The sequence below is a fragment of the Mus musculus genome, chromosome 4 (assembly GCF_000001635.26).
Source record: "Mus musculus strain C57BL/6J chromosome 4, GRCm38.p6 C57BL/6J".
Classification (NCBI taxonomy): domain Eukaryota; kingdom Metazoa; phylum Chordata; class Mammalia; order Rodentia; family Muridae; genus Mus; species Mus musculus.
In genome coordinates this window covers 152127970-152145976 of record NC_000070.6, presented here as the reverse complement: position 1 = coordinate 152145976, position 18007 = coordinate 152127970, and the positions used below count along the sequence as shown (strand labels likewise).

General features: G+C 54.3%; 1 protein-coding gene across 10 annotated transcripts in view; it reads left to right on the top strand.

Annotated features, from left to right (window-relative positions):
• Espn (espin) overlaps positions 1 to 18007 on the top strand; it is a 32084-nt gene that overhangs the window by 6438 nt on the left and 7639 nt on the right. Inside the window, exons 3-13 of one of the 10 annotated variants that reach the window (NM_207687.3) lie at positions 6752 to 6938; positions 7059 to 7241; positions 7416 to 7547; positions 10303 to 10504; positions 11536 to 11816; positions 13021 to 13053; positions 14683 to 14925; positions 15016 to 15208; positions 16339 to 16365; positions 17424 to 17569; positions 17645 to 17908. In NM_207687.3, the coding sequence (NP_997570.1) occupies positions 6752 to 6938; positions 7059 to 7241; positions 7416 to 7547; positions 10303 to 10504; positions 11536 to 11816; positions 13021 to 13053; positions 14683 to 14925; positions 15016 to 15208; positions 16339 to 16365; positions 17424 to 17569; positions 17645 to 17908 (1891 nt within the window). Of the gene's footprint in view, positions 1 to 6751; positions 6939 to 7058; positions 7242 to 7415; positions 7548 to 9651; positions 9704 to 10302; positions 10505 to 11535; positions 11817 to 13020; positions 13054 to 14682; positions 15209 to 16338; positions 16366 to 17051; positions 17208 to 17423; positions 17909 to 18007 lie in introns of those variants that run through there. The other 9 variants (XM_006539061.3, XM_006539059.3, XM_006539060.3 and 6 more) reach the window with 9 other exon arrangements.

Here is an 18007-nt window from a genome sequence, read left to right as displayed (position 1 = left end):
GGCTATGCCTAGGAGTGAGGGAGACGGGTGGGCTGACAGTCCTCCTGGATAAGGACACAAGTGGCACACTGTACATATAATGTCTGCAACCCCACCTGGGGCAACTGAAAAGCCTCGAGGGGCTGGCAGACATCTTTGCTTCTAACAGGGTTCGTGAGTCCAACCGCCCCGCCCCACCCCATCCCACGTGCGTTTGCCAAGTCTGCTTTGGGCTGCTGGAGGAGGGCCTGGGCTTTGCCCTGACTTTGAGCTTTGAGACTGGAGAGAGGGGAAGGACCTGGGGTCTTTCTCTCAGGCTCCTGAGCCCTTATCATCTTTGGACAGTGTCCTACATGTCTCTCTGTGTCTTTTCTTTCTGTTGGATCCCATAACTAATGAAGCTGCAGGCTTTATCTTCCTCGCCGTGTGTGCCCAGTGCCTCCCACGCAGTTGCGCCTTTGTTTGATGACTGATGAGGAGACTGGAATCCTGGGTCTATGCCTGGTGACAGGTTACTTACTGCCTGTGACTCTAGATGGAACTTCTCTTCTTCATCTCCCTGTGCCCATTTGGCAAGTGCACACACTCTACCTGAGAGGCAGAGGCCATGGTGGGCACAGAGCTCCCGGCCTGGCTGCCTCTTTTCACATATACACTCACTCACCAAAATGGGTCTAAACTCTTTGCCCAGTTGAGGGAGACAGGAAAGGCCTCTCCTGGACAATACATGAGTAAGAAGGGATCAGCACGATGGGCAGTGGTGGTGCACGCCTTTAATCCTAGAGGAGGTAGAAGCAGGTAGATTTCTGAGTTCGAGGCCAGTGTTGTCTACAGAGTGAGTTCCAGGACAGCCAAGGCTATACAGAGAAACCCTGTCTCGAAAAAACAAAACAAAACAAAAAAAAAAAAAAAAAAGTAAAGAAGGGATCAGCAGCGCAGAGCTCCGCTGTGAGGGCCTGGCCGCCACAGAGCTACGCTGTGGGGTGGGGTCGTGGCGCGTGGCCACCGCTGCGGGCATCATTGATAATTCCTTGTGTCTGGTGGAGGTTGGGAGAGAGGCAAGCAAGGGCTGGAAATGTGTATAGATTGTTTCCATTGCTGAGACAAACTACCTAACAAAAGCAACTAGCAGGATTTGACCTGTAGTTTAAGAGGAGATATAGTCTGTTCCTGGGGACCAGGGTGGGGATGGGGTGGGGAAAGAGGCAGGCAAGTCAGTAGGAACCTGAGGTGACATGTTCATAGTCAGGAAGCAGAGAGTTGAATGTGCTCAGCTGGTTCCCCACTTTCTTCCAATTTCCTCTTCAGTTAAATCTCTCTGTAACTGTCCTCACATCTCGCCCGAGGTGTCTCGTAGGTGATTCTAAATCCAGTCAACCCGACAATGAAGATGAGCCAGCCTTGCTGGTGGATTAGGATGCGGGGGGGGGGGGGGCGCTTTTCCTCTGTGAGCCAAGCTCTTAGCATAAATAGGACTTGGGATTGACAGGCACCTTGTGTGAGGAGCCTTCCTGACCTCCCTTAGGGCAGATATTCCTGGCAGCAGAAGAGTAAGACGTTTTACCCCTTGGGGACTAGAGAGATGGCTCAGTGGTTAAGAGCACTCACTGTTCTTCCAAAGGGCCTGAGTTCAATTCCCGGCACCCACATGGCAGCCTATAGCTGTCTGATCTTGTCCTCTGGTGTGCAGATATATACATACATACAAAGTTCCCAAATACATCAGTAAATAAACCTTTAAAAATTTTGACCTTTTGACCATAGCCTGCCTGATCACTCCTTGTTTTTTGTTTTGTTTTGTTTTGTTTTGTGGCAGCGCTAGCTGTACACTGGTATAAATTTGAACAGATTTCTAAGAAACCCTCAGAAATAGACTACATTCCTTTTTCTGCCAGAGTGGCTTCCATAATCATTCTTTGTTCAAATCACCTTTTATTCCCCAGGAGGAAAACTACAAACTACTTATGATCTAAGATCATTGCTTATAGCAGCAGGATAGCTTGTAGCAGAGTTTTCAAACTCCCAAGTTTAGGGTCCAGGAGAGTAGTGGAGCTGGGGAGATGGCTCAGTGGTTAAGAGCACTGGCTGCTCTTGCAGAGGGCCTGAGTTCAGTTCCCAGCATCCACATGATGGCTCTCAGCCACCCATAGTTCAAGTTCCAGTGTATCTGGCGCCCTCTCCTGCCCTCTATGGGTACCTGCATGCATGTGGTGCACATATAAATATTTGGGCCCTCACTTATACACATAAAATAAAAATAATAAACCTTATAAGAGAAAGGAGGGGGTAGAGAGATGGCTCAGTGTTTAAGAGCACTGACTGCTCTTCCAGAGGTCCTGAGTTCAATTCCCAGCAACCACATGGTGGCTCACAACCATCTGTAGTGGGATCTCATGCCCACTTCTGATAGTTCTGATGACAGATACAGTGTATTCATATAAATAAATAAAAAGAGAGAGAGAGAGAGAGATTTTAGTGTGACTTAGTGACTCGGTGGTCAAATGTTTGCCCTGCGTGCATGAAACCCTGGCTTGCATCCCCAGCACCATATAAAGGGAGTGGTGGTCCAGGCCCGTGACCCCAGGATCTAAGTTCCAAGGGCCATCCTTTGCTACACTGCAAGTTCTAGGTCAACCTGGAGTACACGAAACCCTGTCTCAGAAGAAGCAAGAGAGAGCTTGTCCTTTCCCAACATGGCTTACGTGGAGGTGGGATGGGAACATTTAGAGTTTCAGAAACCGTTCTGTGCACAAATGAATGGGTAGGTGGCAAAGAAGCAGGTGCTGGGAAGGACAGACACACACACACACACACACACACACACACACAGAGAGAGAGAGAGAGAGAGAGAGAGAGAGAGAGGAAGAGAGAGAGAGAGAGAGAGAGAGAGAGAGAGGAAGAGAGAGAGAGAGAGAGAGAGAGAGAGAGAGAGAGAGAGAGAGAGAGAGAGACTAGCCTGCCATGTGTTGGCAGGACCATGGGTCCTGGCTCATCTTGTCAGACAAAGAAGAGCCATCTCTTTTTTTTTTTAAGATTTATTTATTATATGTAAGTACACTGTAGCTGTCCTCAGATACTCCAAGAAGAGGGCATCAGATTTCGTTACGGATGGTTGTGAGCCACCATGTGGTTGCTGGGATTTGAACTCAGGATCTTCGGAAGAGCAGTCAGTGCTCTTAACCACTGAGCCATCTCGCCAGCCCCAAGAAGAGCCATCTCAACCATAGGTCTGAGAATCCAAAAAGGGACACTGTGACCCAGCTTGAGGGAGGTGGGACATGCACCTGGTTCTCCTCGGCCCTTGTCCTGCTCCTCAGCCCATGTATATCTGAGCTCACTGGTAAAGGGGTTCCTGAGAGAGAGGCCTGTGTGAAGAGGAGGGAGACAGAGAGACAAGAAAGGTGTGAAAATGAACACGGCACAGCTGCAGCTGCGCTCTCTCTCTCTCTCTCTCTCTCTCTCTCTCTCTCACACACTCAGGCTCACATCGTAGCTTTGTCTATTTCGTATCAAATGATCTTAGCCCTCCCTGCCTTTGTGCCCTCATTTGAGAAAGGGGAAACAGTGCTAAAATTCTCCCTCAAGACCGTAAAAAGGATCAGATGAGAAAGAATATGAAACTCGGTAATTGCTGGACTTGGGGAGTAACTATTCAATTAAAGAAGCTATTTTCAGTCAATAATCGTTTTTTAAAGTTAATGCAGGGGCTCTCCATGTAGCTTTGGCTGGCCCAGAACTCGCGCTGTAGACCAGGCTGGGCTCTTTCCTTAGAGCCTTTCATAGCGTTGTCATTTTTCTTCAGTGAGTCTAGGGGAACCTGCATTTCTCTAACCTCTATATGAAGCAAGACAAGAACTGGCTGCCCCCTTTCTAGTGGCCCATCAGCAGAGTCGCCCCACGCTCTGGGCCTCCCACCCCTCAATCGCAGTCTTGGGGGCAGAAGTTGACATGCTGGTGATAATGGGGACTTTTACTCTGTGCCAAGGCTCTGCTGGGAGTGACAGCTAGCAGCTGGCGGGAGGATGTGGGTACCAATGCCTTCTGCTGCCCAGCTCCTTCTAGGTTCTGGATACTCCTAGATGGTGGCTACCTGCCAACTAGAAGGTGCTGAAATGGCAAGGCTCACAGTGAGTCCAGCTTTCTTTGTTGTGTAAACTGCCTCTCCCACCCTGAAAACCCAGCAAGTCCTAGGGGTCTCCCCACTTGACTTTCAATCCCCAGGACCCCAGCACTCACTGTGCCTTGGGTACAGAAGGGGAGATTGAGGGGGGGTGAATAATTCAGGCTGCTGAGTGTCGGTCATGAAATATTCAGCAGGCTGTTCCCGACACACCAGTGTGTGGGGGCGAGGATGGCGCTGGGATTGTAGGCTAGAGCCATGAACCATCAGGGTTCTGAGAGAGAGAGAGAGAGAGAGAGAGAGAGAGAGAGAGAGAGAGGAAGGAAGGAAGGAAGGAAGGAAGGAAGGAAGGAAGGAAGGAGTGTGGCTGATGGCTAGGTCTTTTGCCTGCCCTGTATTGTCCAGGCAAGACCTGGTTTTTATTTTATTTTCCATTTCACTTTAGTTTAGGGTTTTCGATATGGAGTTTTACCGTGTAGTTCAGAGTCTCAGCGATCTTCCTGTCACAGACTTCCAGGTGCTGGAATGATAGAAGTGTGTGCCAAGATGCTTGGTCTGTCCCTGTGTGCACGTGTGTGTGAGTGTGTGTGTGCGTGTGCGTGTTGCTGAGTCTGGAACCCAGAACATTTCACATGCTAGGAAGACACTGTAATGCTGAGGACACCCCCAGACCTCACTTTGCTCTTGACATAGGTGACATGCTGAAAGACAACCTGTCCTGGTACCTGTTTGCCCCCAGACATCTAAAGAGCCAGATTCAACATGAGATCAGCAAGCGACAGCCTTGTGTCAGGGGTCAGAGAAGGATCCCCAAGGAGTCAAGAGACAAGCAAAGGGGTCAGAGGGGGATACAACCTGGGAGAGAGGCTTCAGCTCAGGCCTGTAGGTAGAGAAGAGGGGCTGCTGGGGGGATGGTGGGTAAGGAGAGGAAGGCATGCTTGTTTTGGTAGGAGCGGGGACCTAACTCATGTTGCAGTGACAAGGAGATGGTACATAGCCAAATAGAGGAGGAGGGACAAGCTCCTCATGGACGAATGAGGAGCTTGACGGGCCTGATTGACACTCTGGATGTTTTTAGCTAGGGAGAATAATTTTCGGTGGGAATATGAATGACTGAAGAGCCCTGTGATGTCAAGGCTAATCAGCATGGACCTACAGATTTGAATGGGCAGGTGATGGGTCGGGAGTAGCTTATGGCTCCACCCAGTGTCCGTTCTTGGTAACTGCACCCTGGACAGTCCAAACCTGCACCAGCCTAGTGGCCCAGGCAGATTCAGTACTCTCTAATTTCATCCCCACTCAGGTGTGGTACCAGAGCTGGGCTGGGGAAGCAAGGATAAGGACTAGTAACAAGCCAAAGCTAGAACATAATGGGATGCCACCTGCTCTTCCCACGTCACTATCTGCGTACCTACTGTGAGTCACATTCTGTAGTCTGTACTTGGCAAACGCTAGAATGCCACTTGATGTCCATCTGAAGTCTGGATTTAACTGGGCATGCTGCGTTTTAGCTGGAAACCTCTGGCTCTGCCTTCTAGGAAATCAGTTTCCTGGGCGAGGCCCAGGCTAGTAGTAGTTATAGAAAATCAAGCCTACCAGGCTATCAAAGGAGCTGGCCCAAGGCTGGAGAGGTCTCCCAATGGTATGAGGAGAAAGGACAGGTAGGTTTCAGGGGGGTGTGTCCTGAGTCTTAGGAGGAAAGAATGGAGCATTCCAAATGGGGAGACACCTGAGTTCAGACAGTGATCGTGGGGGCACACCGCGATCGCTAGTGTGGCTGAAGGTGGAAGAAACCAGGTAATCATGTCCTTATAGACACCAACTAAAAGGTGGGTCTAAGGCTTGTGAGATAGTACAAAGGGTAAGGGTGTTTGCTGTGCTCGCATCTAAGTGCGATGCCCTAAGTTCCATCTCCAGGTTGAAGGAGATGACTCCCCAAAGCTGTCGTCTGACTGCCTTATGCCATGCCCCCCATAAATAAATAAATAAATAAATAAACAAATAAATAAACAAACAAATAAACATATGTTATGGTAAAAGAGTCTATTTTCTTTTTTTTGTTGTTTTTGTTTGTTTTTGGTTTTGTTTTTTTCGAGACAGGGTTTCTCAGTATAGCCCTGGCTGTCCTGGAACTCTCTTTGTAGACCAGGCTGGCCTCGAACTCAGAAATCTGCCTGCCTCTGCTTCCCAAGTGCTGGGATTAAAGGCATGTGTCACCACTGCCTGGCAAAGAGTCTATTTTCCAATAAAAGGAAAAATAAAATCAATAAAAGGTAAGTAAATATAATGAAAAATAAATCTTAGTTAGGCATGACGATGCCTGCCTTTAATACCAACACTCAAGAGTCAGAGGCAAGCAGATCTTTGTGAGTTTGAGGCCAGCCTACTTAGTGAAGGATAACCAGGGCTACATAAAAAGACCTTTTCTAAAAAATTTTTTTAAAAAACAATAATAAGGAGGGGCAGAGTGGAGAAACACGCTGAGGGACAGCATTATAGAACTGAGCCAAAGATCTCGGACAACCTGTGACAAAGCCTCTTTGTTACCTGCCACTTTCAGCACTCCAGAGAGCCAAGCTAAAGGTTGAAGGAGTTTTTTGACGAGAGTGCAGCGGGCATCTAGAGCCCACACTGGGTGTTGCCTATTCACAGGGGAGTGAATGCCCAAACCAACAACGGTGCCACGCCCCTGTACCTGGCGTGCCAGGAGGGCCACCTGGAAGTGACGAAGTACCTTGTGCAGGAGTGCAGTGCAGATCCGCACCTGCGCGCCCAAGACGGCATGACACCCCTACATGCCGCAGCACAGATGGGCCACAACCCAGTCTTGGTGTGGCTGGTGAGCTGAGGACCACAGGGCGGTACAGCCCTGGGAGTGGGCGGGGCCTGCTGGGACTGAGGCGGGGCCAGGAGGGGGACCCAGCGCAAGCCCCGCCCTCTGCCCCGCCCCTCCCTACAGGTGAGCTTTGCAGACGTTAGCTTTTCAGAGCAGGACCACGACGGCGCCACGGCCATGCACTTTGCTGCCAGTCGCGGCCACACCAAAGTGCTCAGCTGGCTCCTGCTGCACGGGGCAGAGATCTCGCAGGACCTGTGGGGCGGAACCCCGCTGCATGACGCTGCTGAGAACGGGGAACTGGAGGTCAGGGCGGCCCGAGAGGGGCGGGGCTGGAAAGTGGGCGAAGGCGTGGTTGGGGCGGGGCCGGAGACTGGGACGCTGTCGCCCTCTGGCGGCCCAGCGATGTCCTCGCAGCTTCTCTGAAGTGCTGGACATGGAGGGACCCACCTCTCCTCCTCGTGCTTCGCCCTCTTACAGTGCTGCCAGATCCTCGCGGTGAACGGCGCTGGGCTGGACGTCCGCGACCACGATGGGTACACCGCTGCCGACCTGGCAGAGTTCAATGGCCACACCCACTGTTCCCGCTACCTACGTACGGTGCAAACCCTGGTATGACCCACAAGTGGCTGGTGTGGAGTCTCTCACCCTTCTCACCATTTAACCCCAAGAATCAGTGTCTTGCCCTTGTACCAAGGAGAAAGGTGAAGTTCAGAGATATGATGCCTCTTGCCTGAGGGGGGGGGGGGGCGCGCATGAGGACAGGCAGCAGCCAAGAGACACAGATCACTGGAGTCAACCAAGTTGATCTTTCACCCACCCACATGTATTATCTGACTTAAATCTTACAGAACCTCTTGTAGGGTATGGTCGTGGTCTCATTTCACAGACAGGTATAACCTCCTCTCTCTTTCTTTCTCTCTTTCTCTTCCTCTCTTTCTCTTTCCTTCTCTTTCTCTTTCTCTCTCTTCCTCTCTTTCTCTTTCCTTCTCTCTCTTTCTCTTTTTCTCTTTCTCTTTCCTTTTCTCTCTCTTTCTCTTTCTTCCTCTTTTTCTTTCTCTTTCCCTCTTTCTTTCTCTTTCTCTTTCTCTCTTTCTCCCCCCCCCCCCAAGTTGAACCTAGGGTCTCGGGAGTGCTGATAAAATGTTGTACCATCAAGCTACACTTCCAGGTCTCTCCCCATTTGCCTTTTATTTTATTTTATTTTTTTAACTTTTTTTTTAGATTTATTTATTTATTATATGTAAGTACACTGTAGCTGACTTCAGACAATTCAGAAGAGGGCGTCAGATCTTGTCACAGATGGTTGTGAGCCACCATGTGGTTGCTGGGATTTGAACTCCAGACCTTCGGAAAAGCAGTCGGGTGCTCTTACCCACTGAGCCATCTCACCAGCCCCCCCCCATTTGCCTTTTAAATTGACTTTTAGATAAGAACTTGCTAAGTTGCCCAGACTGTCCTCGAACTTGTGTCTCTCCTCCTGCAAGTAGCTAGGATTACAGCCATGCAGCACAGCACCCGACAGGAGCCACCTGTCTTGACTGGTACACATCTGCTCACTTTGTAGTTGCCTCAAAACTAAAACATGATATATGCTTGTAAATTATCTTGCTATATGTTTTACAAAGTCACAAGATGACCCAGTAAGACTCAGGCTCCGGTGAATGTGTCCCCAAGTCCAGGGCCCTGTCCCAGATAATTCAACGCTCACCTTGAGGCAGTAATAGAAAAGGAAAAAGATGGGTCTCACAGCCCCTCTCAGAGGGATGCTATCTCCAGGGCCCAGCCCAGCCATGAGGAAGTCTTCCAGATGAAGCCGGAGGAAAGAAGGCCAATAGGCTTGCTCTGCTTGCTAGTGTGTAGGTGATCCTGGCTGGGTTGTGAACAGTACAGCAGGGCCTAGGGGTCAAGCAAGCTGAAAGGTTAGGAGATGAACTTCCAGAGAGGGTCTCCCAGAGTCAGGGCCCCAAGAGCCTGCCCGGCTCCAGCTCCTGATGCTGAGCCAGTCATAAGCCACTGTTGAATTCTGACACTGGTAAGCTCTCTGGCCTGGGCTCCACAGGTGTGACCTAGTTCATCTTTGCCTATGATTGGCACTTCATGATTAAGGCATGTATTAGGTGGCATGCAGTGGTCTGTCACCAACTTTCAACACCTTTGCAAACACTGTTACTCCTACTTACAGATGAAGCAATTCAGGCGCAGAAGATACTGGTTCATAATCTCATAGCACAGTAAGGATGGGAAAGTAAAGGTATTATTCCAGGATCCAAAGTCTGTGCCCTGTGTTCCAGCTTCCATAGGCTACAGAAGTCAGGGCAGAGTCCCAGTGCTGCCCCCTAGTGCCAATCAAGAAAAGAGCAACTGCAGGTTGTCTCTCTCCCCCCCGCCCCCACTCTTCCAGCCCCCCCCAAAGTCATCTTCTGGGGCTCCCTTTCCTACAGGGTAGACAACAGGGCCTGGAGTCCTTGAAGTGAATGGGATAGGCAGCAGGATCTGGCCCCCTCACCCAGGCAGGCTCAGCAGCAGCAATGACAGATCCAAGCCACCAAGGTAGCTGGCCCAGAAAAGGCAAACACTAATTACAGAGCCAATAAGCATGGCTGCTGAGCCGTTACCTGGTGCCAGCCTGCTTCCCTCTCCCAGGGGGCCTGTGACACTTCTCAGGCAGGGAGGGGCAAGGGGCAGGGAGGAGTAGCTGTGGGCAGGAGGCTATAGAGAGGAGGAGGAGGAGCAGGCTTGCCGGTAGCAGGGACAGCATGGGCAATGTAAGTGGCCCCTCACCCTGACCTGCTCCCAGCAGGAGAGGCAGGCCTACACTCAGAGGCCCGACTGGTGGGAGGGAGGATGAAAGACCTGGCAGCCTCAGCAGGCACATCCCATCTAGGGCCCAGCCTTTCCCCGCAGCACCATCAGGAGGTGCACTGGCATTGGGTAGGCAGCTGGCAGCTCAAGCAAGTTAGGTTGCAGCCAGGCAATGGAAGTTAAATGTATCCTTCCTCCTCCTCCAGTAGACAGCCCTAGGGTCCTTTGCCCACAGATGCATAGGAGACAAAGCCTTCTGCCCTCTGATTAGAGGGGAGTGACAGGTGCAGGGCTGCATCCCTTTGGGGTGCAGGCCAGACCCTCCTTCACAAGTGTCTTGAGCCTGGGGAGAGCCAGCTGGGCATTTCTCTGAGGCCTGAAGTGCAAGTGGAAGTGTCTGCTCTTGACTCCTGACCTAGGAAGAAGTGGAAATGGTGCAGAAGTCAGGAAGTGCCTCAGCTGGTTGCTCAGGGAGGACTCTGAATAGGAGTCTGGATAGGCCTGGCCTGGAAGTTATCCCCACAGGACGCTGGAGCCCAAAACTTCCCTCCTTTTCCCTCAGAGCTTGGAACACCGAGTCTTGTCCCGGGATCAATCCATGGACCTGGAGGCAAAGCAGCTGGACTCGGGTATGTCCTCGCCCAACACCACCATGTCGGTCCAGCCAATGACCTTTGACCTGGGCTCGCCTACTAGCACGTTCTCCAACTATGACTCCTGCTCCTCCAGTCACTCCAGCAGCAAGGGGCAGCGATCGAATCGAGGTGAGTGGATGGAAGGAGGAGGAGGAGTGTGGGGAACTGAGTCAAAGCCAGGGCCATTCCGTCCATCTGTCTGTCTGTCTGTATCAGTCAATGTCTTAACATGGAGAGGGGATGCACTTGAACTTGTCCATCCCAATAAGACCCTGCCACAAAGCCTGCATGTGTCCAACACATGACTCGGTGATCTCGGTGCTAAGCTACCAAACTCAAAGGTGCACATGTGGACAGGTGTGCAGAGTATACACGTAAGCATGCACAAGCACACGTACACACTTATGCCAAAAATATGCACACTTATACCTATATTACACAAACAGAAGGCCACCATTTCCCTATTACAAACATGGCCACCCACACCCAAAGTCACTCAGTCCAACACAGACACAAGTAAGTATAGGGTTAAAGACACACATAACATCCAGGCAGTGGTGGCGCACGCCTTTAATCCCAGCACATGGGAGGCAGAGTCAGGCGGATTTCTGAGTTCGAGGCCAGCCTGGTCTACAGAATGAGTTCCAGGACAGCCAGGGCTATACAGAGAAACTCTGTCTGAGAAAAAAAAAGAAAAAGAAAAAGAAAGAAAAGAAAAGAAAAAAAAAGAAAAACTTAAAATAAAACAAAAAACAAACAAAAGACACACATAACAAAAGCCTTCCCACAGAGTCAGGCCTGTGGGTACACATTGACCACACCCTGAACAGGAGTCCAACCACCTGCAGCTGCAGTGTCTGCTTCCCACCACTAGGTGCCCCAGAGAGCTGCCTGAGTGCAGCCACCCAGACTCCTGACCCACCTAGCCCCTGCCAGGTGGTCCTCCTCCACAGGACCCAGCAACCCAAAACCTACTAAAGTATCCCCTAGAAACCTGGGAGCATCACCCTCCTGCCTACTGGGGAGGCCACTGCAAGCCATACCAAGCAGGCCCCAGTTTGCCTTGCTGCTGGATAAGCTGTTTGCAGTTGAGACAGCTTGGATCTGGGGTGCATTCTGCAGACTTCAACATTTGTTCTTCTGGCTCACCCCCCTCCCAGGGATTCCAGGTGCAAGAGCTGCAGACTTACAGAGCTACATGGACATGCTGAACCCAGAGAAGAGCTTGCCTCGGGGCAAGCTAGGGAAGCCTTCCCCGCCACCACCTCCACCACCACCACCACCAAGCTTCCCGCCACCCCCACCACCCACAGGCACCCAGCCGCCCCCACCTCCACCAGGCTACCCAGCTCCCAATCCCCCTGTGGGACTGCATCTGAATAACATTTACATGCAGACCAAGAACAAGCTTCGCCATGTGGAGGTGGACTCGCTCAAGGAGGTAGGTAGAAAGCTTGCCCTGTTGACTAGCAGTAGGACTGGGCTGACTGGGAACTGGGCCGATGGGGACCTGGCCTGGTTGACTTGTGGTCATAAATGGGGCTTCCTGGGCCCAGGGTAAGTTTGAGAACTGAAGGTCCTAGCAAGGTCCATGATAGCTCAGGGCTGACCATTGGAAATGGTATAGGGGAGAAAGTCACCATTATAGTCAACTCTAAGGAGCTGAGGTTGAAGGAACAGAGACAGTCAGGCCTCCTGAGGAGCTGTGGTAGGTACATCCTGCACAGAGTGTCAGGGCTATCCTGGAGTTAGCAGAAAAGGAAGGCATACAGATATTGTGAATACTTACAGTGCAGAGCTCAGTTAGGGAAAAGCACCCTAAAACGGACACTTGAACCGGGCGTGGTGGCGCACGCCTTTAATCCCAGCACTTGAGAGGCAGGGGCAGGCAGATTTCTGAGTTCGAGGCCAGCCTGGTCTACAGAGTGAGTTCCAGGACAGCCAGGGCTACACAGAGAAACCCTGTCTTGAAAAACCAAAGGGGGAAAAAAAAGGACCCTTGAGTCAGATCATGGTGGCACATGCCTTTAATCCCAGCTCTGGGGAGGTAGAGGCAAGGCCAGCCTGCTTTACAGAGTGAGTTCCTGGACAGCCAGGGCTACACAGAGGAGAGAGGAGAGACCCTCTCCAAAACCAAACCAAACAAAGTAATAAACGGAAAGGAAGGTGATACGTGGAGTATCTTCCTCAGGCGAGGCACTGCAGTTTGACTGGAAGGTGAGGCCCAGACAGTGCTGAAGACAACATTGTGCACTAGTACATCCTGCTGTCTGCTGACAGGCTAGCTAGGAGCAGAGGCTGAGGCGGCCTCCCCCCAACCCCCCCCCCAGAAAAGGGTTTCTCAGTGATACGCCCCTCCCACTCTGTAACCCTTGGGTGGATCCAGGAGGAGTCCCCGTGTAAGAATAAGGAAACCCCTTGGAAGGGGTGGATCAGTGTGAGGGACTAGAAGAACATCCGAGGCCTTCGGACTTTTGGCTAAAGCTGAGGAGCAGACGATGGTCAGATGTGATAGCAGGGTGACCCAAAGCAGGGCTGGACAGAAGGAGAGGTGAGGGGACAGCCCAAGACCACGGGTGGCCAGGTGTAGGGTGACAAACCCATAAAGCCTTGCCAGAGCCCAGACCTTGCAATTCTCTCCCCAGCCCAAGGTGGAGCTGAACGATCAGTTTGCACAGGTGAGCCAGGTCACAAGGCCATGGGGCGGAGGCGACATGGGAGGGACAGGCTTCACAGGGACTCTGCACCACCCTTTTACTACTGCCCTTCCGTACACCAAGCTCGCCCAGAAGATTTTTTTTCTTCTGGAGGAAAGAAAAGTCGGACAGAAATTCTTGGGGTGGTAGAGGCTATCCCGCGTTCGAAGCCTGGCATAGCATATGGGGCTTGCCTCAAGCCCTGCTCACTCCCCACCACTGCGCCTGAGTGCCAGGACTTCCCTATGCCCCTCTGTGGTGTGTTCATGCAGAAGTGCAGGCGCTAATAGGCTCCACAAAGGGCCCTTTGTGTGTAGTTGCATCCCTTGCCCCCTCAGGCATGGGTGACTAAACTGTCCGTTAGAACTGGGTTGAGGGGTGTACACCTCTACGGCTCTAGTGGGTGCCGAAGGGGCTGGCTGACCCAGAAAACAAATCTGGCGTGTCGTGTTTCCTGTCACGTGAACCTTGACCAGTGGGGACGGGGGTCTGAGGCCACAGTAGAGACGCAGGAGCGTGGGTCAGGGTAAGGGACAGCCCCCACCTGGTCATTTGGTCTTTGGCCACACCACCTCTTCTCCCTCTCCCAGTGCAGGCCTTAGCGGGGAGCAACGGAGCGAGAAGTGGTTTTGTCACCCGAGCCCACCCGGCCACACTTGAAACTTGAGGCCTGGGCCCGGGTGCGGTGTCGTTTACATGGTTAGCGATGGGTTCCAGATGCGGGAGGGAAAGGCCAGGGCGCGACCTGGAATGGAGGGGTGGGTGGACAAAAACGAAGAGTTTCACTATCCGAGGTCAGGCCCTCTTGCTATCCGGGCAAATGACTGAGGGCGGGGAGGATGAAGATAGGGTACTCAGGACGAGAGGCAAAAGGAGTGCACGGGGCGGAGTCGCCCCTGGCTGGTGGCAGAGTCGTGGGGCTCCGTGACATCCGTGCCTGCTTGGGGGTTAAGCCTGGGATTGGCGGACCCTGGGTGATGTCAGGCCGACTGAGCTCATAGGCGGGCAGCGTGCGGGCCGGGCTGTAACCTGAGAGGAAGGATCAGGTAACGCAGGTGTCGGGTCCGTGCCGCCCCCGCCGCCAGGTGCACAGCGGGGGCCACCGGAACAGTCGCAGGTAGGAGCAGCCCCAGGCTGTGGGCCCCGTGAGCAAGCAGAAGCGTCCCTGGGTACTAGCTCTAGATAGGGGCCCCTCCAGGCCGCGACCCCCGACAGAAAGGCTTCTAGGCGCCCCGTGCGCTCACGCGCGGCTGGCGGAGCAGCTAGTAGGGTGCAGCCGAGCCCTTCGGGCGGGCTAAGTGGGAGCTGTTCCAGCGCAGGCTCCCCCTGGCGTCCAGGCTGGGCCACCCCGCCCTTGGGTCCGCCCCTTCTGGCCTCAGTAGGGGCCCCTGTGCCCTTGGACCTAACCCAGACCCCTCCCTGTGAGCCGGCCCTTTCGCCAAAGTCTCCTCGCCCCCTGCCCCATCCGGCACGGAGAACTGGAGGGCCTAGAGACGCGGCCAGCTGCGGCCCCCGACGGCCACTGGCCGCGAGCCCCCCAGGCAAAGAGCCGGGAGGGAGGCGCGAGAGGCATTCGAGCCAAAAGCATCGTCCGCCACTGTCTTCCCTCAGCCGAGCTCGGGCGACGGCCACTCGGGGCTACACAGGCAGGACTCCGGGCTGCTCAGGCAGGATTCGGAGCTGCTGCACAGGCAGGAGCTGCTCAGGCACAGCACCGGACTGCGCAGGCAGGACTCCGACCGCAAACAGCGCTCGTTCAGTAAACAGCCCAGCACGGGGGACTACTACCGCCAGCTGGGCCGCAGCCCGGGGGAGCCGCTGGCCGCACGCCCGGGCATGGCCCACAGCGAGGAGGTGCGTGTCCACCAGCCCGCACTCGCGGGCTGCTCGGGACCGAGCCCCGTCCCACGCCCCTCACTCTCCGGCCCCTCTGCTCCCCCGCAGGCGGCGCTGCTCCCCGGGAACCACGTGCACAACGGCTGCTCAGCGGACTCCAAAGCGTCCAGGGAGCTGCCGCCGCCACCGCCGCCGCCGCCGCTGCCCGAGGCCCTGAGTTCGCCGCCGCCCGCCCCACCTCTGCCCATCGAGGGCGCGGGCGCAGCCTGCGGGCAGCGTCGTTCCTCGTCTTCTACTGGCAGTGAGTAGGGGCGGGATGCGGGGTGGGGGCGGCGCCAGCTGCAAAGGGGGAGGGAAACTAGAGACCGCCCCCTCCCCAGCTGCGACGCCCCTGGTCCTTCTTCTGGCTCTTTTTTCCAGACCCTACCCTGTTGGTGACAAGGGGAGGAAAGTTTTGAGTTGCTTCCATCCCACGGCAGGACTGGGCTGAGTGTGGCTTTCGGCGAGGCACCTGCCCACTCTGGGCGGCCTTCTCTTTCTTTAGTTAGGGCGAGCCTCCCGGCTCTAGTGGCTGAAGTTTCTGAGCCACCTGCGGGAGGGACCGAGTGCTCCTTTCTTCCTCCTGTGCCCTGCATCTTCAGTCACCTCCCAACCTCTAACTCTTGGTCCTTCGAGCTAAGCACACCCTCTGAGCTTCTCTCAGCCTTGACAGGACTCTTACTGATCAGCTGTGCTTGGCTGGGGAAGACAAAGTCCCAGAAACCATCACACCTTCCTTTCCATAGGCTCTGTGTGTGTGTGTGTGTGTGTGTGTGTGTGTGTGTGTGTGTGGTGATGGTGAGGTGATTGTGGAAGATAACTCAGGCCCCCCTCCAGCATGCTAGGTACACTCTCCACCACTGGGCTTCGCATCCTTGCTTACAAGTTAAACTGGAGACCTGGATTGCTGGACACTGCTTTCTGCCAGGGATCCTGGAAAGTTCTGGTTCTCCCATCCTAATGAGGCAGGCTTCGGTGTGGAAACCATACTGGGTGGCTCCAGCCCAAGCTTTGTATTTCTCTGACCAGGCCCAGAGCAGCTCCTGTGGAGCCTGTGGTAGCCTGTCCACTCCCGGCTGAGCCTCAGAAAAACCCTCCTCAGTCCCGTCCCGTCCCCCCCAACTTGACAGAGATCTCCTTCCTCTGCAGACAATACTAGGGACAAAAGGAAAAATAGACTCTGGCTGCTTCAGCCAAACCCAGCAAGATGGCCTCTCTTAGAGGACCACCTTTGTGGGGCCCCACAGTGGCCTGAGCCAGGGTCACAAGGGCAGGCGAGCTCCACCCCTCTTCTCCCCCTCCTGCCCTCCCTGGCCCTCTTTGCTGTCCCTGATTCACCCCAACCCCCCCTTCCTCTAACTTCTCTGTCAATTCTCTCCTCTCTGTTCCTAGAAGTGAGAGTCCTGAGACACAGGAAGAGTGAGTAGCTGCCCCGGCTGGCGTGCTCGCGGCTGAGGCTAAGGCGTGGGGTGGGGGAGGTGGCTTGCCCAGAAAATGAGGCAGAATGGGCCTGGGACTGAGGAAAGGGCTTGCTAGGGGCCAGCAGGTGAGAGGACCTGATACCCCGAACGCCCACCCTCGGCATCACAGCATCCGGTGCCTGGCTTCCAGTTTTGCTTAAGTAAATGAGCCGGCTGCACGCTATCCTTCTCTTGGGATGTACTCTGGATGGCCAGCCCTGGTATCTCAGGGCCTTTAGTACTTTATTCCTGCCCAAATGGGGGGGGGGGCAGCAAAGCCCTCCCCGGGTACTCCTCCACCATCCAGTCACCTCTGCCAGCCCTGCTGAAAAATGCAAACTCTGTCCAGGTATTTGCATACCTTTGGGCTTTGGTCTTCCCGTGCCCTCTCCCATGTCCTCAGTAAGCTCCTCCTTCCAAGGTCCCCCAGGGCCACGCAGTTGCTTTGCCATAAATGTGTGCTCCGCTTGCAGTCAGTATGTCTGCTGTCTGTCTGTGGGTGTGGGCCCAGGGAGGGTCCAGCTGGGTGGCACACCAGGGTCCTGAGTCTTATGGCCTTGGAGGCTCCAGCTGGCTCAGTCCAAGGGTCACTGGCTTTGCTGATGAAGGGAGAGGGCCCTAGGGAGACTCCGCCCTTGTGGGGCTGAGCCAGAAAACCTGGGACAAAGGTTGGGTGGCTAGCCGGGTCCGTGCTTTGGAGCTGGGCAGTTGATGGTGGGCAGACATCTGCTGGAGTCCCCAGGGCTGGCCCAAGAGCCACCATGAACTCCCAGGGGCCTCTAGGTGGGGGCCATATACCCAGTGAGTAAGACCTGGTCGGGTCACCGTGGACTGGGCGCTGATGGCCCACCTTTGGGTGTCCTGGAAGCTACCTTCGGTATCCCAGGATCTGGAGAGCTTCCTCTGGGCCCAAAGGTGGGCCCCACCCATCTGGTTTGGAGAGGGGGTCTCGGGGGCAGGAGGGAGATGTGAATGGTACCCCTTTCCTCAAATGAGTGCTTCTTCTCCTGTGGGCAGGCACCAAATCTTTCAACATGATGTCCCCAACGGGTGATAACTCAGAGCTTCTGGCTGAGATAAAGGCGGGCAAGAGCCTGAAGCCGACACCGCAGAGCAAGGGGCTGACAACCGTGTTCTCAGGCAGTGGGCAGCCAGCCTCCCAGGTAGGCACTGGCCGAGTGCCCCGCCCGGGCTCCCAGTGCCTGCCCAGTGCTCAGCCCTACTGCTTCTCCCGGCAGCCTGAGTCACCGCAGCCTCTGGTGTCACCTGCGCCATCTCGGACTCGGAGCCCCACCCCGCCAGCCTCTGGGTCTCAGCCACTGCTCAATGGCAGTGTGGTGCCGGCACCACCTGCCACCCCGGCACCTGGAGTCCATCTGGATGTGGAGGCCCTCATTCCCACTCTTGATGAGCAGGGCCGGCCCATCCCGGAGTGGAAGCGCCAGGTGATGGTCCGCAAGCTGCAGCAGAAGATGCAGGAGGAAGAGGAGCAGCGGAGGAAGGTGGGTGGGGCAGGGCTTCCCAGACAGCCCTGGGGTCTGCACTAAACCTACACCCTGTTCCCCATGTCACCTTGAGGCCTTTCTTGACCCTTTGACCTC